Source organism: Stegostoma tigrinum, chromosome 13 (genome assembly GCF_030684315.1).
Source record: "Stegostoma tigrinum isolate sSteTig4 chromosome 13, sSteTig4.hap1, whole genome shotgun sequence".
NCBI classification, from domain to species: Eukaryota; Metazoa; Chordata; class Chondrichthyes; order Orectolobiformes; family Stegostomatidae; genus Stegostoma; species Stegostoma tigrinum.
Window position 1 is genome coordinate 42,761,182 of NC_081366.1, and position 26,080 is coordinate 42,787,261.

The following is a 26,080-nucleotide window of genomic DNA, read 5'->3' on the forward strand; positions in this document are numbered from 1 at the left end:
AGGTATTGCTCAGCATCAAACTATCTGATTAGTCTCCCTTCTTGTTACCTCTCCTGGAGAGAAATGTTTTAACTAATGCCTCCAAAAAATGAAAAGTACAAAATAGGCAGATGCAAGTGTGAATCTTTCCAAGTGATCAAACTGTTAAATTGTACAATATACACAGTGTAAAATGTTACAGTTCTGAAACATGCCCTTCAGCCAAACATATTTATCAATAGCTATGCTTCACATGAGCCTACTCCTACTGTACTTTACATTACACTATCAAAATTCTTGAATTAACACTCCTACATCTCGTCAGTGTCAATATTAACTGTGTGTCTCTACATATCTTGACATTCATTCATTTCTTTTTTCTCAGTCTTACTTAAGTTTTCTTCTGATGTGGTTTCCTATGGAAAGGAACATATCAAGTATATAATGTAGCTTCTGGAATCCAACAGGAAGCGGAGGAAGGATTTCATACGGGCTGGCTCTTGCTGAAATCTGCAGTATTGCCTTATAATGAAGTGACAATCTTTTTGTGTTGGATAAATGGAAAGTTATAGTTAGTGAACAGCAGCACACAAACTGATTTTATGAAGTTAACTTTAATATGACTGTTTCTCACCAATTCCTATGAACAATTAGAAAATAATTCTATACCTATACTCAAATCGATGTGCTTGGATTTTCATCATTGCACCAGATTGAAGAAACCGTTGGTAGATCAGAGGTGATAATCTATGAAATCACATCTTTCTGGAGGCTGAGAGGTTTTAATGTATCAGTTGGTTGGAACTGGGGAATGTCCTGGATCCTAGTTGTCACATTCTGAATCAAAGTTATAGTTTGTGAGTCTCCATCCTCCATTTCAAGATGTAGACTCATCTTTTGAACAACACAGCCCATGATGATTGTTGGCCAGACGTATTATTTCAGCATTCGGTGGCTTAATTTCTCCTTAATTTGAGTGATAGGTCGACTTGCAGCATATTCTCATCATTTTCTTTAGATAGGGAACATCAGTGTTCAGACTTGGGATGTATTTGGAAAGGGAGCTAGTCACATAGGACTTTGGTAATGGGCATGTGAGATGTGTACAAGCATACAAAGGAATATTCAACCATCTATTTATCCACCAAAAATTGGTATTTTATCTGATAAAGTTCAGATTAGGTTAGCATAACAATTTAGTTCACATCACTGAAAAGTTTTGCGTTCTCAGAAAATAAATGTTGTTTGCCCTTTAATTAATTTCTAGCAGTGCTACTTACGAAGAGGCATGTTCTGTGCCCGTGAAAACACTGGATTAGTCATGTTAGTTGCATGAGCAAACTTGAAGGTGTCTGTGGTGGAGACTTAACAGACTCATTTCTGGGATAATGGACTGACATATGAGCAAAGGTTGAATCCGTTAAGATTATATTCACTGGAATTCAGAAGAATTTTGGGGGGAATCTCATAGAAGCCCATAAAATTCTAATGGACCAGACAGGGTGGATGTTGGAAGATGTTCTCATTGACAGGGTATTCCAGAATTGAAGGTCACAGTCTACGGATAGGGGATAAACCATTTAGGACTGAGATGAGGAGAAATTTCTTCACTCAGAGAGTTTGTGGAATTTGCTACCATTGAAAGCATTCAAGATCAAATCATCATACGTTTCCAGAAGGAGCTGGGTATAGTACTTGGGGCTAAAGGAATCAAAGGATATGGAGGAAAAGCAGGAACAGGCAATTAATCCAATGAAGAGCCATGATTATGAATGGTGGAGCAGGCTTTAAGGACTGAATGTCCGCTCCTGCTTCTAATTTCTCTGTTTCTAGATTCCATAGTCTGTCAAAGGAGAACAGTTCTTTGGTGAAAAATATCAACACATCATAGTTAGCACCACATTGTTAATCCCACAAGTCAGAAAGTTGCTTTAGAATTTCTTTTTACTTTTCAACTGACTGTAAGGCTGAAGACACCACTAAAATGTGCAATATAGTCAATCAAATTATTCAATCAAATAATTCATTCCCATATTGCAATGGGAATGTGGAAACGAACAGCTACTGCTTCCACCATTCCCATTTAACCTCAAAATGCATTTAACAGAAGTGGAGAAATTTTGAGACAGCTGTAATCTTTTGGTGAACTTGCAGAGAAGTCTGGCAGAGTTTTTACATGTTGGGAGCATGATTACTACAGGCATTTTCCAAATTGCCCATCTCAGGAGAGTAACAGAACGATTATGATCTCTACCGGCCCTGTGAAGGGATTCCAAAGGACCAATAGAAGAAATCTCATTGACAATGCTAGCATTTGTTTTCTTGACTGTCATAAAATGAAGAATAAAAACCTATTACCTTTATTGCTTTGCTTTAAAAGATTTTTCCAAAATAATTCCTTGGCCCATTCCAGCCCATTTAAATCAGTTGGTAAGTAAAAAGACTACAGATGAAACTAATTTATTATTGTGGTTATTTTTGCTTTCATAATAATTAAAATTCTAGCTATTTTGAATATAATTGTAGGATGATTGAAAGAATGCAAACTTATGTAAACCAAAATTTAAAATGTATATGTAAATTAACCCTACGTTTCTTTGTGCAATGAGAACATTAATGAAACACTTTGTCTCTTCAATGCATAATCAAGGTTTACTTATGACAAGCTATCACATTAATACTCCTTCAGATGATTATAATTTAATAAATAATTTATGGCTTAATTTAATACAATAAAATCTGAAACAAATATGATGTGCCTATATTTCATTAATGCTGAAAACCATAGAAGAAAAATCCAGTTATTCAAATCTAAAATTGTTTCTTAATCCAAAACAAATTAAGATTTCAATGAGGAAACTCAGTGATTGTGGCACATTTAATAATGAATATAAATTACTTGAAAAAAAAACACAATTAATAACCAAAAGAAACAAAAATGATCTCATTTAAAATAAATTATGATTAGAATGTCAAGTTTAGTGTAAAACAATTGGCCTCTTGCAATTCCTTGTGTGGTAGATGGTTTTAAGAACAGAAATTAAATACTAGAGGTGTTTCATTGTGGAACATTAATTTAGAAAATGACCTCTCAAGGTGTTAATGGTTCAATATATTAAACACATTTGTCACTGTATTGTAGCTACCTTGATATATGGATAATAAAAACACTATGGTTTCTTTGGGAGCAGAGATCTAAATTAAAATTCCAAGCAACAACCATCATAAATCAATATTGGTGAAAGGTGGAAAACAAGTGAACTCTAAGTACTTTATGGAAGTAATGTATTAATAATTCTGGGCTTATTTTTGTTAACATAGAAGGGGACTTTCAACTATCAACTGCACATTTTTCACACAGATAACACATAACTGATCAACTTTGTCCATGTGCAGCACTAGCATCTAAAACAAATAGGAGGCTACTGAGACATGCAAACTATCTTTTTCAGATATGAATTGTAATTTACATTGAAAATTAGATTTGTATACATTCCGTACCTGTCCTTTATTTTCTCTAGATATAAAGTACCGCAAATGACATTTTGAAAAGGGCTGGACAGACATTTCTTCAAAAAAGAACTAGAAACTTTTTTAGCCACGATATAGTGTAGCAATGCTCACTGAGGCCTCAGAAAAATGTTCTGTCCTATGCTGACCCATTGTCCCCACCATGGCTCCACTCATCCACTTTCTCCACTATAAACAGCTCTTAACTTTCAGGCAGCATCATGAAACAACCAAGCGATTTTATGTTGCAGAAGTAGATGAATTGCAGAATTTGGCATTTTTAACATTGGCAACAGAATGTGAATGAGGCCTGTATCTAGAAGGCCATATGGATCTCCTTAGTGTTAAATTGGATGGGTACCAGAGGTGTATTGCCGGTATTCAGCATGTTTGACTCCCAAAAGTTTGATTTCTTGCCATTGCATTCACAAAAAAAAGTAAGAACATTTGTAATCCTACTGTTGTTGTTGATTTACCAAGAGAATATGTTAAAATTTGATATTGGCACTTCCCATTTCCCTTGCCAAGAGCATTGACATCTTAAACAGCTTAAGAACTTTGATCAATAATGTTAGTCGATTTCAATAATAGAGCACTACATGGAATGCATGTTGGGCTATGGCTTAACAGTGTCTGAGGGAAGCAGAAGAAGAAAGATATATAGTCAGGAGTTTGGTTGTACATCAGACTTTCTTTGAAAGAGCTAGAAGTTTGGGATGACTGATTTTATGGATATTAATGTTAAGTCGTATGACATGAAAAATTTTACCATTCAAGTCATAATCAGAAGTTAATCAGTATTTATTGCTTCACATGTAATTTCAAAACATATGAAGCAGAAAGAAATAGAGGAATATTTTAATGATATTACCTTGGAAAAGATATGTATGAATATTAAAGAATGATAAACACTGTTAAATCAGATGCAGGATTCTGTATTGCTTAATTTTGTGTAACACGTTGTGACACAGTCAAGTTCAGTTTAAACAATAAAAAAAATCAGCATTTAAAAGCAGAAAACGCTGGAGAAACTCAGCAAGTCTAGCAACATCTATAGAGAGAAAAACAGAGTGAACATTTTGAGTCCAGTGACTCTCTGTCAGAATGGTATGGTCGTATTTTAAAAGTAAACAATTTTTATCTCATTTTCACTTGATCAATTTTTTGAATATTTCAGAAGGATAACCATCCATTATATATGATGAACATGTGCATTGAATACTGCATGGCATCTGAAGTTAGTTATCAACAGTAAACATTTCACAACAATACATGTGTTATAACATTAAAAATAATTGTTGTTCGAAACTTCTCAGCTCTTTGCTCAATTTTCTGACCCAGACAAAGTCTTTAACTAATATAAAATTCACACTTAATTTTAAGTCCATAATAATAATAAGAAAATTAAGATCACCAAATATGAAAAGGTCACCAGAATTATATACCATGAGATGGAACAAATCAGGACATTAACAGACTGAGTGCTGCTCAACTGATACATATATTTGATTAAGTTATCCAAATCATTCTTCAAAAAACACTACATAAAACATTTGGATTGAAAAAATATTGAACTATTTGTGGATTTTTGCAAATAAATCAGGTAACCATTAACATGCTGGACAAAAATAACATCAATACAGTTGAGCCACTAAAGTATTATTTTCAACATGGCCCCGTGTACCCTGGGCCTAAATAAAAGCAAAGTACGGTAGATGCTGGAGGCCTGAAATAAATACAGCTGTATACATGTGCTGTATAGATTCAGATGGTCCACAGAAGGAGTGAAACAGTTCATATTGAGCCCCGGATAACAAAGTGTGGAGCTGGATGAACACAGCAGGCCAAGTAGCATCTTAGGAGCACAAAAGCTGACATTTTGGCCCTAGACCCTTTATCAGAAAAGGAGGATGGGGAGGGAGTTCTGAAATAATTAGAGAGAGGGGGGACGCAGATCGATGATGGATAGAGGAGAAGATAGGTGGAGAGGAGAGTATGGGGGGGAGGTAGGGAGGGGATAGGTCAGTCCGGGGAGGACAGATAGGTCAAGGGGGCAGGATGAGGCAGAGAGGTAGGAAATGGAGGTGCGGCTTGAGCTGGGAGGAGGGGATAGGTGAGAGGAAGAACTGGTTAGGGAGACGGGGACAAGCTGGGCTGGTTTTGGGATGCAGTGGGGGAGGGGAGATTTTGAAGCTTGTGAAATCCACATTGATACCATTGGGCTACAGGGTTCCCAAGCGGAATATGAGTTGATTAGATTAGATTCCCTACAGTGTGGAAACAGGCCCTTCAACCCAACAAGTCCACACCACCCCTTGATATATCCAACTCAGACCCATCCCCCTATAACCCACACACCCCTGAACACTACAGGCAATTTAGCATGGCCAATCCACCTAGCCTGCACATTTTTGGAAAGTAGGAAGAAACCAGTGCACCCGATGGAAACCCACGCAGACACGGGGAAAATGTGCAAACTCCACGCAGACAGTCGCCTGAGGCTGAATCGAACCCAGGTCATTGGTGCTGTGAGGCTGCAGTGCTAATCACCGAGCCACCATACCGCCCTGTTCCTGCAACCTTCAGGTGGCATCGTTGTGGCACTGCAGGAGGCCCAGGATGGACATGCCATCTAATCAATGCGAGGGGGAGTTGAAATCATTTGCAACTGGGAGGTGCAGTTGTTTATGGCGAACTGAGCGGAGGCGTTCTGCAAGGCGGTCCCCAAGCCTCCGCTTGGTTTCCCCCAATGTAGAGGAAGCCACAACAGGTATAACAGATGCAGTATACCACGTTGGCAGATGTGCAGGTGAACATCTCCTTGATATGGAAAGTCATCTTGGGGCCTAGGATGTGGGTGTGGGAGGAGGCATGGGGCCAAGTGCTGTACTTCCTGCGGTGTGGGGAAAGTGCCGGGTGTGGTGGGGTTGAAAGGGAGTGTGGAGCGGACAAGGGTGTCCTAGAGAGTGTGGTCTCTCCGGAAGGCCGACAAGGATGGGGATGGAAAAATGTCTTTGGTAGTGGGTCAGATTGAAGATGGCGGAAGTCTTGGAGGATGATATGTTGTATCCGGAGGTTGCTGGGGTGGTATGTGAGAACTGGGGGATTCTCTTATGGCGATTATTGCAGGGCGGGGTGTGAGGGATGAGGTCTGGGAAATGCAGGAGACACGGCTGAGGGCGTTCTTGACCACGGCGGGTGGGGGGGGGGGGGTGGAGAGGGTGGTGTGGGGCTGGAGTTGCGGTCCTTGAAGAATGAGGACATCTGAGATGTACGGGAGTGGAATGCCTCATCCTGGGAGCAGATGCGGCAGAGGTGAAGTAATTGGGAATGGGGGATGGGATTTTTGCAAGAAAGTGGGTGGGAGGAGGTGCATTCTAGATAGCTGTGGGAGTCGGGCTTGACATGGATATCGGTTTCTAGGTAGTTGCCTGAGATGGAGACAGGGAGGTCCAGGAAGGTGAGGGATGTGTTGGAGATGGCCCAGGTGAACTTGAGGTTGGGGTGGAAGGTGTTGGTGAAGTGGATGAACTGTTTGAGCTCCTCTTGGGAACACGAGGCAGCACTGATACAGTCCCATATGACTCTTCTTTGGAATTGAAAGGGTCAGGGAAATGATTGTTCTAATGGTGTTCACAAAGTGAGAGAAAGAGCAAGTGGGACAGATGGTGAGGGTGCCCAAAGTAAAAGCTAAAGCGAGTATTAATGAGTCCTGAGGGCTGTAAAATACCTAAGTAGAAAATTAGGTGCAATTCCTCCAGCTCGCATTCACTGGAACACTGCAGCCAACTTAGAAAAGAAGAATCTGAGAGCAAGGTGACGGTTTGAAGTGGCAAGTGACTAGAATTCAAGGTCATTCGTATGGAGAAACCCAGAGTTTTCCACAAAAATAGGGACAGAGAAGGGGCAAAGGTATGGGAAATGGGTCAGACATGATTGAAAGCCCTGCCAACCATGATGAACATAATCCTAGGTTGAGGAAAGAAAAGGAAAAGAGATATCTTTACAATTAATTTAACAACTACCGTAGGAAAATTTTGTTATACTTGAAAAATTTTGAAAAGATGTTGCCAGGATTGAAGGATTTGGGCTATTGGGAGAGGTGGAGTAGGCTAGGTTTTTTTTGCCCCTGGAGTGTTGGAGGCTGAGGGGTAACCTTGTAGGGGTTTATAAAATCATGAGGGGCTTCGTTAAAATAATTCCATGAAGGCCGATATTCCATCACCAAGTTACCCTTATTTCCATGTGCATTGTATTTGACACCGATCCAGCTCCTGACACTCCTGTTTATATCTGTCAATCAGGGTTCTCTAATTGGACCAGATTAACAGCCCCAGTCAGGGAACTCATATCCTATTAGTTTCATCTGGCTGACATCATTCCAATCATGACAGAGGTGTGAATTTCCAATGTCCTTTCCCAAGGGTATGGGTGTGTTTAGGATGAATGGGGAAAAATTAAAAGGAACCTGAGAGGCAGCTATGGAACAAGCTGCCAGAGAAAGTGGAAGAGGCACATACAATTACAACATTTAAAAGGCATCAGGACAGGTAGATGAGTAGGAAGGGTTTGGAGGGATATGGGTCAAATGCTGGCAAATGGGACTAGATTGGTTTAGGGTATTTGGTTGACATGGACGAGTGGACCAAAGGGTCTCTTTCATTGTGTATAACTCAATGACTGTATAACCTCAGACTATTAATACTGTCCATTTTGATTTTAGCCCCTTCTCTTCCTTCTCTACCGCATGTCTTGTTTGCATGTGTTTACTCTCAAAAAGGCCAACATATTTTCTTGCTTTCAACGCCAATACTTTTTCTGTGTTATTCCTTTACGACCAGTTCCACTTTTATTTTGCCTTTTGCTGTGGGCTTGCATCTGTTCCACTTATTTCTCATTTCATTTTCTCAACAGCATAAAAAGTTACTTCTGGTCTCCTTCTGTTACAAAGAAATGCTCACTATGTTCCTGTCTCTAATAATGCTGCCGAACTTGCTCTGACTTTCCAGCATTTTGCTATTATTTTAGCACTGAGTTTAACTTTGACATAATGCCAAACCTAGATAACTTGAGGCAGGGATGTCTGGCATAGTTCGTTTCAGAGTCAGATTTGAAACTATCCTGAAGTTATTTACTAATTTTTGACTTATCTGCAACTAAAGCTGCTATGCATCAAGGCATAGTGACAAAGAAGAAACAGTAGAATTGTAGCCTAAGGTTGTATTGGAGATGTTGTAGTGAACAATGTTGAAATGGCCATATTAAATTCTTGGAAAAGCTCATCAGGTCTGGCACTATCTGTGAAGAAAAATCAGATTTAATGTTTCAAGTCCAGTGACCCTTCCTCAGTATTGACATGTTATCTCTGATTTTTCTTCACAGATGCTGCCAGTTCTGCTGCTTTTTTTTTTCCAGCAACTTCAGTTTTTGTTTCTGATTTACAGCCACTGCAGTTCTTTTGGTTTTCCTTTTAATTTCTTGTTAGTTTGTCAGTTTTATGGTCAAGGGAACAGAATATTATTTTTGACATTCCAGGGAAACTAATAATGAATCAAGGACGAGACACTCTTAAACGGGTAAAGCAAAAATGTACTCAAATAGCGAAGAAGTGACTAGTGGACTTAAATAAGAGCAAGATCAAATTAGACAAGCATCTTCATGTTTTGGGGTCGACAGCATGTCTCTTTTGGTTTGCAACCACATGGTATCCCAATTCCATTAAATCCAGAGGTGGCACATTGGAGTCAACCTTGTTTTTTTCAAAAAATTATCCTCTTACCTATCATCAACCAATCTGATTTTGTATACAAAATTTCAACCATTTAGAATCTCTTCTGGAGCCTCAATTAAGGAATAATTTATTACGGGATTAAGTAAGAGAGAGTATCAAAAGAAATGGGATCTAGCTGGATCCACACAGTTAGGGTTCAGCATAGCATAATCTCAATGAATGATGGATCCTACTTGAAGGACCAGATAGTCTAGTTAGTTCTGAGGAGGAAAGTCTCACAAAGTAACGGAAGGAGTGTGCTAATAACACATCCCATTGTCCACAAGCCATCACAAAATGCTTAAAACCCCAATAACATCTTTGCGATGACCAATTTGTGCTCTTGTCTGCTCTTCAAGACAAAAGCAGCTCATACCAGGATTTGTCATTAACAGAAAATAACAATCTTTGGAACACACTCAACTCTAACAAATGGCTCAGAACAGGGATTTCTCATCTACTAACATGTGATATAAACCATCCAAGTTAAAAGAATCCTTAAGTACATGGCTGGTCATTCATCATTAAAAAGATGAGAGAATTTGACATATTGTGGATGGCATTAAAAAAGGAACAAATCCTGATGATCCAAAGCCCAGATCGCAAGAATGGGTTAGATTGTCTTTCACAGTCCTTTTTTAGCCTTCTTGTAAGCGATGATGTTACTCTATTGTGTGTAAAGCTATGTTTATTCCTCAGTTTGATCACTGATCAAGCAGACGTAGAACCCTGGTTGAGCAGAATGAGGCCATTCAGCCAAGCAAGACTGCACCAACTCTCAAAGAGCATCACCAAGACCCACGCTATCCCCATAATCCTGCTTTTCCCCAATGGCCAATCCACCTAACTTGCACATCTTTGAACTGTGGAAGGAAACAAGAGCACCTAAAAGAAACCGATATAGATGCAGGGAGAGTATACAAACTCCACACAGACAGTCACCTGAGGCTGGAATTAAACTCGTGTCCCTCACACTTTGAGGCAGCGGTGCTAACTGCTGAGCCAACGTGCTGGCCAAGGTCATTCACTGCTAGAATTCTCTGTTAGGTTTTTTTTCACTGTTGACTACATAAGAGATAGACAGTAAGAGTGAGAGCAGGTTGTTGTCAATTTGCAGTCTCTGAATGTCTCTATCTGACCTACATTTACAGCTTTGAAACAAACTGCTGGTCATCAGGTAATCTTTCGCAAATTTAGAATCCTAATGCCATTCTGTTTCAAAATACTTTCCTCACTGTTTTGAAAAGCTATATTGTCTATGGTTAAAAATGTGCACCTCTTGATTTATCCAAGCTTTGAAACACTCCTGGAATTATAGTTGTGTGACAGTTCAAATTCAATTTCAGTTTATGGTCCAAAAAGAGGGGAACAAAATATGATTTTTTAAAGCCTATCCATATTGTAGTTGACAGCATGGCTCGTTTGTCAGTACTCTTGTCACTGACTCAAAAAAAATCAACACACAAGAAATAAAAACAGGCATAGGCTATTCAGCCCCTCAAACCTTCCCACTGTTGTAGAAGATTATTGTTAATTTACCTCAGGCTTCAACTCCTCTTTCATGCCAGCTCTCCATAGCACTTGACTCTGAAATATTTCAAAAATCTAAATCCCTCCTTTCCAAACACTTTAGTGATCTAGCCTCTTGGTGTGGCGAATTCCAGATATTCCCTACTGTCTGGAAGAAAACGATCCCTTACATCTCAGTTTTAAATAAGTGTCATGATATTCTGCGATTATGTCACCTGCTCAGATTCCAACACTTTTGGCATTATTTTCCCAACATCTGTACTGTCAAGCTGCCTCATCAACTTTCAATAAAATCACCCCTCGTTCTTCTAAACTCGAACAAACAAAGTCCTAACCTGGTTAGTCATTCTTGAGAAGTCAAATCCTTCCCAGGAATCAGCCTAGTGTGTTCCTATTGAACGGCCTCCAATGCCAGGATATTCCTTTTTAAACTGCTCCAGGTGCAGCCTCAAAAAAGTCCTATATAGTTATAACAAGAATTCTCCATTTTTAAACTCTGAACCCTTTAAGAATGAAGACCAAAATTCTATCTGCCTTCTTAATCACTTCTTGCATCTAAATTTCTTATGTTTCGTACACAAGAACAGCTAGATCCTTCTGCACTGCACTTTTTTGGAACTTCCTTCCTTTTAATTAATAGTTTCCCTTTTGATTCTTTGTACCAAAAACCTCTGACTTTGCTACATTAAACTCGATATGCCAAGTTTTTGCCCACTCACTCAACCATTTGTATTCACTTACGAATCTCACATGTCATTATTATAACATGCCTACCCACCTATTTGTGCATCATCAGCGAATTTGGACCCATTACATTCGGATAGCTGTGCTCCAGGTCTTAACACTCCATACAGAACTGAGGGAACACAAATTGTAGATAAACCCTGAAAGAACTGCGAATGCTGTAAATCAAGAACAAAAACAGAAGTTCCTGGAAATGCTTAGCAGATCCGACAGTGTCTGTGAAGAAATGTCAGAGTTTATGTTTTGAGTCCAATGATCCTTCTGCAGAACTGATGGTAGCTAGGAAAATGCTGGTTTATACACAGGACATAGGATGGTGGGATGGGGTAAGGAGTAAATGATAAAAAACATGGCCAGGCCCTTGTTATGGGCCAATCGGAGCCCCTCAAGATATTTCAAGAAGGTAACTTAGACCCAAAGTTCTTCTTATTTTAAAGGTGGATGTAAGCTGCTGTGCTCCAAATACAATTTGATTGGTCAAACTACTCAGCGTCAAGCAAAACACGATTTATTCAAACACTATCGTTAAAAAAAAACAATTCGAAAGAACTTAGAATGACTTTTCTATTGGAAAACTTAACAGAATAATAGATGCAGTAACTATTACTAATTAACTGTTCCAGTAAAATAGCATCCCATAAACACACCTCTTGGCAAATTCACAAATCAGATTTGCTCACATACGATGCTCGCAGTAGGACTACATATCCCAGCTTCTAGCTGGAACCGAGAGACAGGAAAGTGTAGCTTCTATTTCAAAACTCCAGCAGCTTCTGTTGAATCTTAAAGCTAACAAAGAGCTAGAAATCCTGGTCTGTGAGAGATGGCCACATCTCTCCAGGCTGCGTAAATTGTTCCAACTTTTAAAAAATCCCCAAGGCGCCCCAAACTGTTTACATTATGACAGACAGCTCAGAACTTCTCATTCAATCTCCTGCCTAAAAGAAACCAGAACAAAATACACCCCTTAGAGACACAGCATTGCCAGTTCTTCCGCAGGGTGGCCTTTGGATGTATCCATATCAAGGCAGGCTGGCTAGATACCCCTTTCCAAGCAGTTAAAACCACCCACTGTCACATCAGGAGGCAACAGAAAATCACAGGCAACCTTGTTTCAGAGCCTTAGCAAATTGGCTGCGTGCTTCAACAGTGCAAGTCACCCACACTTGCTATGATGCGGAATGCGGTTAGAAATCTAGCACACTGACTGGCATTGATATCTTTGAGCCCATCCACTTCAGCTCCCAACCCAGCAGTGGCCAAAAGTTCTGCCCATCATTCCATCAGCACCAGTTGTCCCTTAAATCGGAGTTCACACGAGTCAGAATATTGCAGTAAAGATGCATTATCCTTCTGCTGCCAAACAGACAAGTCCTTCATTTAAGTGGCCATAAGCATCTCCCTGGATTGAGCCAGGCTTCATTTCCATACTGAAGTTTATTAAGTTAATTTTGATATATAATGCAGGGGCACTCTCTAGCAATTCCAGGTTGTGAGCTGCCATACATAACAGGACTTAAAAGCAACTATTGAAAGCAACTGAAATAAATTGCTCAAAAGAAAAGTGGGATCTGTGGATTTGTGAGAGCAGCAGTGCTCCTTTTGACTCTACGAAGCTAGCCATGGACTGGTATCAGCCTGCAGTCACCCCAACTATGCTCACTCGCAAATTGCTTTCCATACCCATTGAGTACCTCTCCCCAACCTTCTCTGGAGCTTTTGCAGAACTTAGTGCCAGTTAACATTAGTTACGGTGGTCCAATAGCTTGCCTGTGTTATTATGTGAGCCCTGAGGATGAACTTAAGTTAGTACCAAGAGCACACTTGGTCCTGGGGATATGGGGTGTAAATATACCCAGGCCCCAGTGAGACAACCACCATAAAGAAGTGTCAGCCTGATCTCCCTCATTCCAATGACTGATCGGTACAGCTCAGCTTTGCACTGTGGGCTGCATATTTCCATAGAAAAGCAAGGACATTAGCTGCAATCTTATTTTTGAAAAAAACAAGCCTAACAAAAGAGAAAATCACATAATCCTTGTGTGCTAAGAATCACAAAATACATGTGGGTTTGCCAAGGCCCTATGCAATTGAAGCAAGACATCCATGCTCCTTCATGCATTGCAACAGAAATTATATTTCAAAAGAAGCTTGTTGACTGTGTGGAATTTTTGGACATCTTAAGAGGAGGAAAGTCATTACATAAATGAAAGCTGTTATTTAAAATAAAGTTTTGCCCATCAGCAAGTGATTTACTAAAACGTTAGGTTTCTCAGAAAACTTATCCCAGCTACAACATGGTTTTTAAAAATATATATATTCATTTCTAGGATGCAAGCATCTTTGGCCAGACCCTTGCCTAACTGTCCCTGAGAAGTTGATGGTGAACTCCCTTCTTAAAGCACAGCAACCCATCTGGTGTAGGTACAGTCATAGTCCAGAAATGGGGGAGGGGTAGAGGGTGCTGAAATAAATAGGGAGAACCCTCTCCCCCTCCCCCTTTTCTGATGAAGGTTCTAGGCCCAAAAAGTCAGCTATTGTGCTTCTCAGCTTCTGCTTGGCCTGCTGTGTTCATTCAGCTCTACACTTTGTTATCTTGGATTCTCCAGCACCTGCCGTTCCCATTATCTCTGCTACAATTTTAACCTCACTGCAAAGCTTCTTCCAGGGATGCCTAACCTGAAGAAGTTACCCTCCTCCCTCCGGACAAACCTCGGGATCTCTCTGCAACTGCAACTCTCTCCTCTCCACCTATCTTCTCCTCTATCCATCTTTGATCTACCTCCCCCTCTCTCCCTATTTATTTCAGAACCTTCTCCCCCTCCCCATTTTCTGACGAAGGGTCTAGGACCAAAACGTCAACTTTTGTGCTCCTAAGATGCTGCTTGGCCTTCTGTGTTCATCCAGCTCCACACTTTGTTATCTCGGATTCTCCAGCATCTGCAGTTCCAGTTATCTCTTATTCAAAGCTGTACTGGCTGCATTGTATCTGAGAACAAGTCATGCTGACCCATCTCATCCATTCACTCTGACCTGCTTTGACTCCTGGTCCTTGACTTCTTGAATTTAAAATTCTAATTCTTACATTTAAATCTGTCCGTGAGAACACTTCTCTCTGCAGTAATTTCACCCTCCATCCATCTAACCCATATTCTCTGATCTTCAGGGTCCATCCTTTTCAATGTTCTCCCTTCATTACGCTATTGCCAATATTGTTCTCAACAGTATAGAAACCATGCTGTGGAATCCTGTTTCTCAGAAACTCTCCACTTCCTCATCATATGAGAAAAGTCTCTTACAATCCACATTTCACCCTTTTTCTTAGTTTCCTTTCTCTTATCCCTCCTTGAAACACATTAGGACGTCAGTCATAGCTAGCAGCACTAAATAAATGCTATTGCTGTTGTTTGATCATTAATGGAAAATATCTTTCTTTTTCAGCCTGTGATCTTGTGTCACAAGGGATTTTGGCTCTTGTTAGCTCTACTGGCTGTGCACCTTCAGCTTCACTGCAATCCTTTGCAGATGGAATGCATATTCCTCACCTCTACATTCAGCGCACACCAGCTGGAACTCCACGTTCTCAATGTTCTATTACAAGGAATACAAGAAACAGTGATTACACGCTTTCTGTCCGTCCTCCTGATTACTTCAATGAAGTGATTCTCAAAATAATCACTGAATTTTCCTGGCAGAAGTTCATGATATTCTATGATGATGCATATGGTAATAACATAACCTTGTTTTATTTTTAATTGTCAAGTGTAAATAACTGTTGTAGTTCTAATGTATTCAATACTGATGTAATGCTTTTAATTATTTGAAACAAGAATGTTTGATCTATATACATTGCACCCATTTTTAAATACAAATGAGAAGGCTGAGCTTACAGCAATGTCATGTTTTCAATCATGATACTGAAAATGAACCTAAACTCAACATTTCAAATAATTAAAATTATATATTTAGAACATGACTGTGTCAAATACAAGGGAATCAAAAAGGAAAAATATGGTGTGTCAAATTGAAGGTTTTTATTTTGTTTTATGGCAAGAACTTGTACTGATCTTTGAATTTTAAAAGATGTAGTCTTTTTCCCCTTTCCAACATTCCTGGCACAGAATTTCTCTGATTTCTGTAAGCAATAAAAAAAGGATAACATTAGGACAGGAGTAGCTTGATGGATAGAGCTGGGAGTTACAATAACTGTAAAACAGCACTACTGATGTGTAACATGCCAATACAAGCTTTATCATACATGAATTCTCCACAATATTATTTATTTTAGATTTTGACTTGACATCCAGCGCCTGAAGTTATTAATTGATGAATTCAGCATGGAAAAATTAATATAGATCAAAGAGAATTATTCTATAATAATGAGTTTAACTGACCTTTCATAAAAGTAATGAAATGAAAGTATGTGCCTGATTTTGATTGTTTGCCTATTAAATTGTAGCTTTCTTTCACAGTATTTGAAAGCAAGCTTTTAGTAAGTAAGCATTTGACAATTAAAATTACTCAGCTGACTATCCCTTCCTGAATTTGTTTCTGGGAGTTTAATTTCTTTGGGGTGCTCCCTTTGGCATCTGGTTAATATGTTGGCATTACATTTCTGTCTGTGCTATTTTAATGCACTTACTAGTTAATATGTTTTTAATGGGTTAACAACTTCAATTAAATAGCAGACGCCACAATTGAACACAAACATGCTAACCAGTGCACTAAGTAGGTCTCAGAGAAAACTAAATCCCCTAATGTGCAGATTCTGAAAGTAGGAAATGTACTTATGAGTTAATTTTTCCTGCCAGTATCTGTTGCACATGAAATATAGCATAATAATTCCCATTGAATTCCCAGTGAACATGCCTGGATATCCAGTTGGTATGTTTCTTATTGGGGCATTGCTGCTTGTTAAAATACTTAATTGTGATTATCACAGAGTTTTGATTTGTTGGCTTACATTCTGTGGTGGTGTCGGAATGCTGCCAAAGGAAGAACACAGTATTTGAAAATTAAGTGGTTTGCTCACCAGCAGAAAACCACAGAGCCCATGCAGTGTAGTGATAGTATTCCTACCTCTAGGCTAGTAGGTCTGGGTTCATGTCTTCCTGCCACAGATGAGTATTGTAACATGCCTGAACAGGCTGATGATAAATATTTTACAGACAGCAAGAGAACAGCAATAATCGCTTTTTTTTTCCAATGTTGAAGCATTTACCCATAAGTTAATTTATTGCATATGTATACGCACACTAAAACTCTCCTTTCAGAATTTAAAAAAGACATTACATGTTTTGATATTAGTTTAATGGATACTTGCAATTATTTTGTGCAGCATAATCATAAAACAATTAATTGGACAACTTCTTTTTACAGCATACCTTAATGTGTTGAAATCTCATACATAATATTTTGTACATTTGTACAGATATTCGTGGGATTCAAGAATTTTTGGGCCAAGCTGGTCAACAGGGAATAGAGATTTCACTGCAAAAGGTTGAGGCCAGCATAGGCAACATGTTCACAGGCCTTTTCTCCACTCTTGGGTTTGATGAGCTGAGCCGTTTCCGAGACATGCTTCGAAGAGCCCTACTTTTCCTTAACCCACGTACTGCAAAGACCTTCATTAGTGAGGTAACAAATTTCATACCTTGGGTGTTATATACAGAGAAGTCTGAAATAGAAACAGCAAGTTTTGAAAAAGAAAGACACAAGCAGGCCCATGATCCTCACCAGCATCCTTACATCAAGCCACATGTGGAGGTTTGGATCAGGTAGGCTGGCCTCAAGGTGCATCTAACAGGAAAGTGAGATAGCGAGTTAGAGTGGTGCAGGGAGAATATTTCAGAGTCCAGGGCCTATTCAGCTAAACGTATCACCATCAGTAGTGGAGCAATTAAATCTGAAAGAATTTAAAATATTCAGTGAGCGCTGAGTTATCAGGCCAGAAGAGATTATAGAGACAAGGTTGGATGAGGGACGTGTCATTTGAAAATAAAGCAAAAACAAGTAAATCAAGATTACAGGGAAACATTGGAAATAGACTTTCTATGAGTGAAAACATCAGCAAGGAGTTTTTTGTATGACTTCGTGTTTATGAAGGGTAGAATGTGAGTCACTAATGTATCGGACTAGAGAAAATAAAAGCATAATTGAGGGTTTCAGCAGTGGATGAACAGAATCAGAGGCAAATCAATTTTTGTTTTGACTTAATCTCAGACAGTTGTCAAGGAGAGGGTAGAGTCTGAAACAAGGAAATTAGTTTGGACCAGTGGCCAGAAAAATAATATATTTAATTGTAATTCATTCTGGTCAACTAGTACTGGATGTTGAATACAAGTTTGATAATTTAAGAGATATGCTAAAGGGTGTATGAAGGATAGTTGATCTTTCTGGCATCTATATAATCAAAGGTAGGAATAATTGGCCTGGTAGAAGATGGTAGTTTTCAAAATCAAGATTGGTGATAATCCATAAATAATGTTACCTTGCACTTAGTATCTATTTTATATCTGTAAAAGAAAGTACAGATCTTATTTTAAAAATGGATGTTCAATGAAATAGTTCATTCTGATTTATAAATTACACAGCCTTTTCGGTATGGTCCACTGGGAACTAATCAGTACAGTAACTCAAAATGTCTGTACCTTTTTTTTCATTCATGATGGCTCAGTGGTTAGCACTGCTGCCTCACAGTGTCAGGGACCCGAGTTCGATCCCATCCTCGGGTGACTGTCTGTGTGCAGTTTGCACATTCTCCCCGTGTTTGCATGGGTTTCCTCTGGGTGCTTCGATTTCCTCCCATGGTCCAAAGATGTGCAGACTAGGTGGATTGGCCATGCTGAATTGCCCATAGTGTTCAGGGATGTGTAGATTAGGTGCGTTATAGGAGAATGAGTCTGGGTGGGATGTTCTGAGGGTCGGTGTGGACTTGTTGGGCCAAAGGGCCGGTTTCCACACTGTAGAGATTCTATGATTCTATGAAGTTTATTGTTTATTCTCCAATTCTAGGTCAAGTAGTGAATCTTCCTTTGCTGGACTGTTGGATTAGGAAACCATCCTGCACACATTGTAGGAACTTGATTCGCCTTTACATTCCTTATCCATTCAATTAATTTTCTGAATATTTTTTTCCATTCTTCATATCCCTCATTTTTTTTGTATCTTTCTTTCTTCACCAGACTCCCACTTATAGGGGTTTTGAATGACCCCTATCAATGTTATCACTTGTCTAGATCCACATGCATTCTGTGCCTTATTGATGGTAGTGTTGTATTTTCAAACTGCCATAATGGTTTCTTTGATAATTATAGCTTTTATTTCTCCTAGTTTTTTTCAAATATGTTATCCCTAGTAGTGTTTTAGTCATAGTAATGATTTTTCTCTTGCCATTTTTCATTAATTCCTACCGCATCTGGATTTTTGTAACATATGACTATTTCCAATTTCTGTTTTATTCTTGGTTTTAGTCCAGCATGTAATTTAATTAACTTTTATTAACAGTTTATTCCTAATCCTTTTTTATGCATGCTCTACTACTCATTATTTCCTCACCATACACACACCTGTCTCTATCCTCACTTATCCCTGCTTGTAGTTTTATCTGTTCCATACTTTTTCATTTGCTTAGATTATACTTCAGATCGTTTCATTTCTCATACTTCTCGTCTTCATCTTTTAATTTGGACGGTGTTTATCCCAACGGTACAGCTGTTTACTGTACCAATAATTCCGCGGGCGCCTCATTTAAAAATAACTTCTGTTCTGGTCCTTCTCTTTTCCTACAAAACCTTTCTTGAATGGCTTTCTGAGCCATAGTATCTTGGTCTGCATAGTAGCTGATGTCCCTGTAGCCTTTCCTGTGATCTTCACAGATAAAGAGCCTACACTGAGAGAGCAAGTATCTGCAGGATATCCTTTTGAATTGCTCCGAGACCCATGCAATTTGATTCTCTGCAAATCACACTCTCTCATTCGGGAACTTACACTTTTTTCTTTGTTGTAACTGTGTATAAATGCTGATTATATTGTGTGTATAGCCATCCAGAAATTTCAGAACCACATACTAATGTCTAGCCAATTGATCTAACCAACCCTTCTTACCTTATCTTAGTATGTGTTTATTTACAGGTAATAATCTTCTTGTCAATTTTTAAGATTTTTCCTTGTTATTAGCATGCTAACTCGTAATCAATGCTAAAACGCTCGATGAATGTTTATTTTTTGGCTGCCTCATGCTTCCATAAGGTTCTAAAATGTTCAAAGCCAAAAGAAACACTCCCATTACTTCTTTCAATCATTTCCAAAAGTTAACAGTGTGATCAGTGCTTATGTTTTCTCTGCAATGTCTTTTAAAAGATTTTAACTTTCTGAATGAGGGGACATTGGGCTGAGAAATGCTTACAAATTACATTTTTCAAAATGAAAATGCAAGTTATGAACCACTTTTGATTTGAGCCAAGTTGCTGCCTCTATTGTATTTTAGTTATTCATTAAAAAGCGCTTCACCATATTGCAGCTAGAATTGCAGCCCATTTTAGTGTGTGCTGTCTGAGGATATACCTAACCTCTGTTCAGCATTCTCACTCAGGAAGCCAGGATCTGGCAGTACCCTGAATAAATGTGCTAAATCACAACAGTCAATATAATAGCATTCCCAGTTCCAGCCTGATTGGCACAGGTAGAATGGAACTTCAACGATTCCTGTGGCCAAATTTTATCAGCCTGCCACTAGCTCTGTTCCAAACCAAAATGGCTTGACAGTCAGCTTGATACAGTTGACCATCATTTCAAGACATAGTGGGCTGGAGGAAATTTGATAATTACACCTGCAAGGATGTCACCATTGCTACCTAATTCATGTTTTTATATAAAGTAGAAATTGATAAAATTACAACTATGGAATTAACAATCAGCACATTTAAAGAAATATCCCATTACCTGTTGCCCTTGGGTATTTGCTATCTGCAATTTAAAATTATAGTCAGCCAGAAGAGGGTGGAAGTACAATGTTAAGTCTCCCATTCAAGTTTACCTGCCATTTGCCAATTTTTGGTTGGAAATTTGAGTTCAAGTCAACTGCAAAATATTAATGCAGCAAATTTTGTCGTGTTGAAGTTCATGCAGACAACTTTGAGAAGCTAGTAAACAGAGGCACAGAAGGCACTGAGGAGAATACAAAATGCTGGATTTAGAGTGCGGCGTTCTGTTGGGCAACACAAAAAAACTTACAAATTTGACTTGCAACTAAGCTTGCTCTCCAACAAGTCAGCCAATAAGATTTCAAAGTGTGGACCTGGATGAACACAGCAGGGCAAGCAGCATCTCAGGAGCACAGTGCTCCTGAGATGCTGCTTGGCCTGCTGTGTTCATCCAGCTCCACACTTTGTTATCCTGGATTCTCCAGCATCTGCAGTTCCCATTACCACAGCCAATAAGATTTAATTGCTTTCTAAGGACCTCTCCTAACAACTAAAATATTCAGCTTAATTCTTAAAAGCTTAATGAGGGCCCAAGCAGCAAAAAGTTCCAATACTAATAACCATTCCAGAAAATAAAATGTATCATCAAATTCTGTTTGAAAACATTAAAAAGCAGAATGTTGACAGCTCTTTAATGTTCTAATAAATGACCTATTATTTTCAATGGCCAGGATTATTAATTTTATGTAAATTTGATGAAGCGAAACCTGCAATTGTATTTGTTTTGCTCTGCTTCTAAAAATAATGGCACATCTGCAATAAGTACACGTAGGCAATGGAATACAACATCACAATCATACTTTGTCAAGTTGTAACAGCTGTGAATTCAGGTTTCTGTTTATGGTGCAGTTTTCCCAAAATGTGAAAATAAGTTACAACCCATGTTTGCTTCAAATTTCATGGTAAACTTATCTCCTGAATGTTGCTGTTTCTCATGCCGTACACATTCCACACATGGTTAATATAAATCTACGCATCATGCTGACAGTTTATACCATCCTGAAGGAAGTAAGCAGAATGAGAAACACATTTTATGATGTTTTGAATGAGGCCCATATCGAATGTAGCCTAGCAGTTTCACAAGATTGATCAGTTTGTAGTTGTCAAAACTGACTGTTCAATCAGCAGATGCTTCAATGTGTCCTTACATTACTAAAGAGTTTGGCAGTACAAGCAGCCAGTCTTTGAATAAGTTAATGAATCAAGTTCAGACTAATTCTATGAACTTTACTAACACTGGTGTAAGCCTAGGATAATTTTACTGCATTTTTGTCTCGCTTCTGTCCATTTACGGTTCACTCATTGTACATTGTGGGTTAATGTCTCTGCCACGAGTGTTGCAAATTGTAAGGCAAATTGCAGCAGAAATTATAACCAACTTGAAAGGCACTTCTCCCCTTGTGTTTTGCTCAATTTAATTGCATATCAACAGATGCAAAATCTGTCCTTAACCAGTCCAGAAAAAAAAACATTTTAAACAGTATTTTTTTTTGAAAAGACAATCCTCCATTTCTTGAAAAGTGATAACTTTGTGACATTTAATTGAAACAGCTGAAAATAAGGTACCCCCAACCCACAAATTAAACATTTTAATCTCAGAATCAGTTAATTGTGAATGACCCAAATCTAAATTCACTTTCTAGAAATATTCTAATTATGTTAAGAGCGCATTAGTCAGTTTCTTACTGAATTAAAATGGAAATCAGATTTAAGAGCTTTTAGAATTTATCTTTTTAGTGCCCTTGCAATGATAAGATTCAGCTTAATTTTTAAAAGCTTGTTGAAGGTCCCAGATTTATTCAATTAGTAGAAATTTCCAATGGTGATTTGTTTACCTAGGCCCATGGCCAATGGTATTTCTATAACAGATACAAAAGATCACTCATGCATGGTTACAATGAGACCAAGCTATTTTGATATTCTGAGTTTCAGAAATTCCAGCCTCTGAATAGTTGGAGACTAGTCATAACCTGAAGGATATGTGTTGGGAACTTGTGGAAATCTAAAAGCACGGATTAGGTGGTAATTGCCCAGGGAATTTGAATTTGTTATGGACAATTACTTGGCATCTGGATGCCTTCATAGAAAGGCCCAACTCTGAGTTGGAGTTTTTGACTTTGGAGGGTTCCAAATCACCCAACATAAGGATGAGGAATTAAAACTTGCTCCAATCCTGGCAAACTAGAAAACTGACAACCCCACCCCTTCTCAAATGCCTAACACCCACCCACCCATATACCCCTGACACAAACTCCATATTTTACCTTGACAATCACTCGAGTCCCCTCCTATTTCCTTTCTCACATCTTTGTAGATGACCTGGGGCCAATCTTTGATAGGGCAAGATTGAACACAAAAGTTCTGCATCCAGGAGTCTGTAGTTAATTGAATTAATGACCTCCACAGATGGTGCAAACCTATAACTATTGAGCTTTGAAATCAGAATTCATAACAGACAGGATTGTGTTTGGAATTATTTTCCACAGTTTTGTCAGAATCCTTGCAGTCCAAAGAAGATTTTATTTTGTAGAAACATTGTTTAAATTATTCTGGAATCAGAAACCAGAAAGTCTCACAGACAAATCTTGAGAGCAGAAGGATAATTTTAGCACAGGAAAGCTACACAACATGCCAATTTATAAGATATAAATGTTCTGCAGACAGACATGACATGTCTGAACAAAAATGCCTTACAAAGCAAGCAGTACCCAGCTATGATAAAATATTGTTATCCCTGTCAAGCTGTGGGTCATTTACAGGAGATGTGTTGAATGAAAACGCAGTTTCATAGCAGCAAAAAGCTAACTGCTTACTCAGAAAACAGGATAATGCAGTAGAATATCTTCCATTAGAAAAAATATCCACATTTGGCAACATACCTACATTAGAAAATGTACCTGAGGTATTCCTAGTGAGTGATAGTGAGCAAACCAATTTAAATTTGTCAGAACTATGTCAATGGACATTCTGTTAATTTTATGCTTAATACATGTGGTGACTGACACTGTTCCATTAAATGAAATACCAGAAGACGACAAACTGGAAGTTGGGGCTTGCAGAGATGAAACCACATGGTCTAGATGAAATAACTCTCCAGAATAAAAGAATACCTAAAGTAACTTGGCAACAGAAATAGCATAAAATGGCTTAAAAATGCATACATAATTCATTATCAACATTTCTCTCTCTTGAACCTCAACACCTTTAAAATAGTATGAGGGGTACGTCAAGTTCCAAGAAAACAAAGTGATTGGAAACAAACTGTTGGCATCCTACTGGTTAAGGTACAAGCAATAGAAAGTTCCAATAGGCTTCCTAGATTTGTGGTGGAACCCAAAAAGAAATATAATAGAATCTATTGAGATTACCTACATTGGCACAAGGGAATTGCTTTGGATTTTTAACAGGAAAGAAGTTACAGACCTTGCAGGACTGGTGAAAATGTTTTCTATTTCTCTCATCACTGAGGAAAGTTTAGAAGACAAAAGTGAAGTTTCCCAGAAGTAAATACTGCAAATTAGAACAAGCCATCGAATAAACGTGAGTGTATTGTTGAATCTGTAACTGAAATTGTTCAGACAATAAGCAGGCCTATTAAATTAATTGATACAGCAGATTTTACTTTGATTTTGTATGATGAGCTGACAAGTTCAAGAGCAACGTTTCAATCCTTCATTTTACAAAGAAGGTTTATTAATACTAAGTAAACAGCAATTCGGCAGCAGCATGATTGAAGATGTAAAAATGTCAAAATACACCAGGTAGATGAGCACAGAAGATGCATGAAAACATTTAACCTACTCCAGAAGTTGAAGCAAAGGGCTTATACACTTTGACACAGATGTATTACCAGATTGAAAATATAAAAAACGAAGCATGATATAGATAAGCTGCCTGTAATTCTTTGGAACCAAACCAATATCCACAAATTTGAGACATGGTCAAAAAGAAATAACCTAGCCTGAAAATCCAAGTTACTACAAAGGAAAAGGTACTTGTTTCAACAGAGCAGCAATCTTCCATTCGACACAGTCATGTGATTAAAGGCCCCCAGATGATGTTGTAGAATAGCTACCAACGTCTGGAGGGAAGAGTTGCTCTGTGAAGGGAATTTAGGAGAATAAAATCCTCCAGTTTAATTAATGGACTAACTATTGGATTTAATAGGAATGATATTCTCAGCAAAGGATATCTAAGAGATAAAAGATTCTCTAGTGGAGAAATGATTTACAGGTGATCAATATCTGCCTCAATAGTCCTCAAGCAGAAGGGCTACCAGTCTTTCTTGTCGGAAGAGAACATGATCTGCAAGAATTCTGATGAACGTCCAGATCACCTAAGTTTGTAAGGTCAGAGACTTGCAAGGGTGTGAGAGTGGGTGGTGGCAGGGACAGGGATATAACTTAGTGTAAATTGTAGAAGTAGCGGTATGTCTGAATGGGAAATGAATATTTAAAATGAAGAGAAAAACTGGAGGGCTGAGGGTAGGTGTTGCAATGGAGATATTGTGTAAGATGATGGTTATGAAGGGTTTAGTGTGGGAGAATCCACTAGGCTTCACCTAATCTGATAGTGTTAGCAGCGCTGGGTGGAGAACAAACACTCTCACATAAGTTTCTAATGGAGATAGATATGGTGATACTTGTCATTACGCGTAACTGAACAATGTAACTTGTACTATTGCTGTCATGCAATAAACATCACTAGTTTAACACAAGTGCCGTTCTCGTTAAGATAAAATAATAGTTTATCTTCTACTGCTGCTAATAGATGGGCTCTTGGACTCAGTACTGAAAGGAAGATTGCTGGTAGCCCTCAACCCCAGAAAAAGAAGGTAGTGGTTGGTCCATAACATGTAAAAGTTTTCAGAAGCTTACTGTAGTTTTCTGTACAAAACACACGCTGTGAGTATCACATCCTGTACTGTCCGCTGAGACATTGAAATGCTGGTATCAGTGAAGAGTAGACCCATAAGATCACTTCCTAATCTGAATGATCTGAGTTGTGATCTGAGCAACACTTCATTGTGGATAAGGATATCAGAGATATAACATTATAAAGATAGTTAAGTTCATGAAGAACATAAATTTGGAATATTGCTTTAATTAAATATTGAGAATAGCAACTTACGAACACTGGATTAACCATACAGGTGAACACAAAATGGAGAACCGCAGGTCTCTAACATGTGGTGAAAATTTTGCGAAGTTATCACAATAACTCCTGCTAATTGACCTGTCCCTCAATTTACTGCTCCCAAGCTATATGTGTTATGAAGACTACTGACATTGTTTCTTTTATGTAAAACAGAAATAACTATTAATAATGAACAAAAAGTAGTTTACAAAATTTTAGGAATGGCAACAATGCAAATACTTAAAACCACCAACTTACTAACAACGCAGATTATTGCCCTAAATTCTCCTTTTCCCCAAGTCTGCCCTTAAACCTGACAGACAAGACAAAAGGTTAGCAGTGGAGGTTAGATATTAAGTTAAAGAGAGAAACGTAGTAAGCTATGGCGCTGTTTGTAGAGAATTTAAATCTCAGGCTTGCAGTTCCA

The 26,080-nt window shown here is 38.5% G+C and overlaps 1 protein-coding gene across 3 annotated transcripts in view; it reads left to right on the forward strand.

Moving 5' to 3' along the window:
• The window catches only part of LOC125458525 (glutamate receptor ionotropic, delta-2-like), a 496,301-nt gene that overhangs the window by 236,980 nt on the left and 233,241 nt on the right, over positions 1 to 26,080 (forward strand). For all 3 annotated transcript variants that reach the window (XM_048543867.2, XM_048543868.2, XM_048543870.2), the window contains exons 3-4: positions 14,975 to 15,259; positions 16,965 to 17,170. In XM_048543867.2, the coding sequence (XP_048399824.1) occupies positions 14,975 to 15,259; positions 16,965 to 17,170 (491 nt within the window). The remainder of the gene's footprint in view (positions 1 to 14,974; positions 15,260 to 16,964; positions 17,171 to 26,080) is intronic.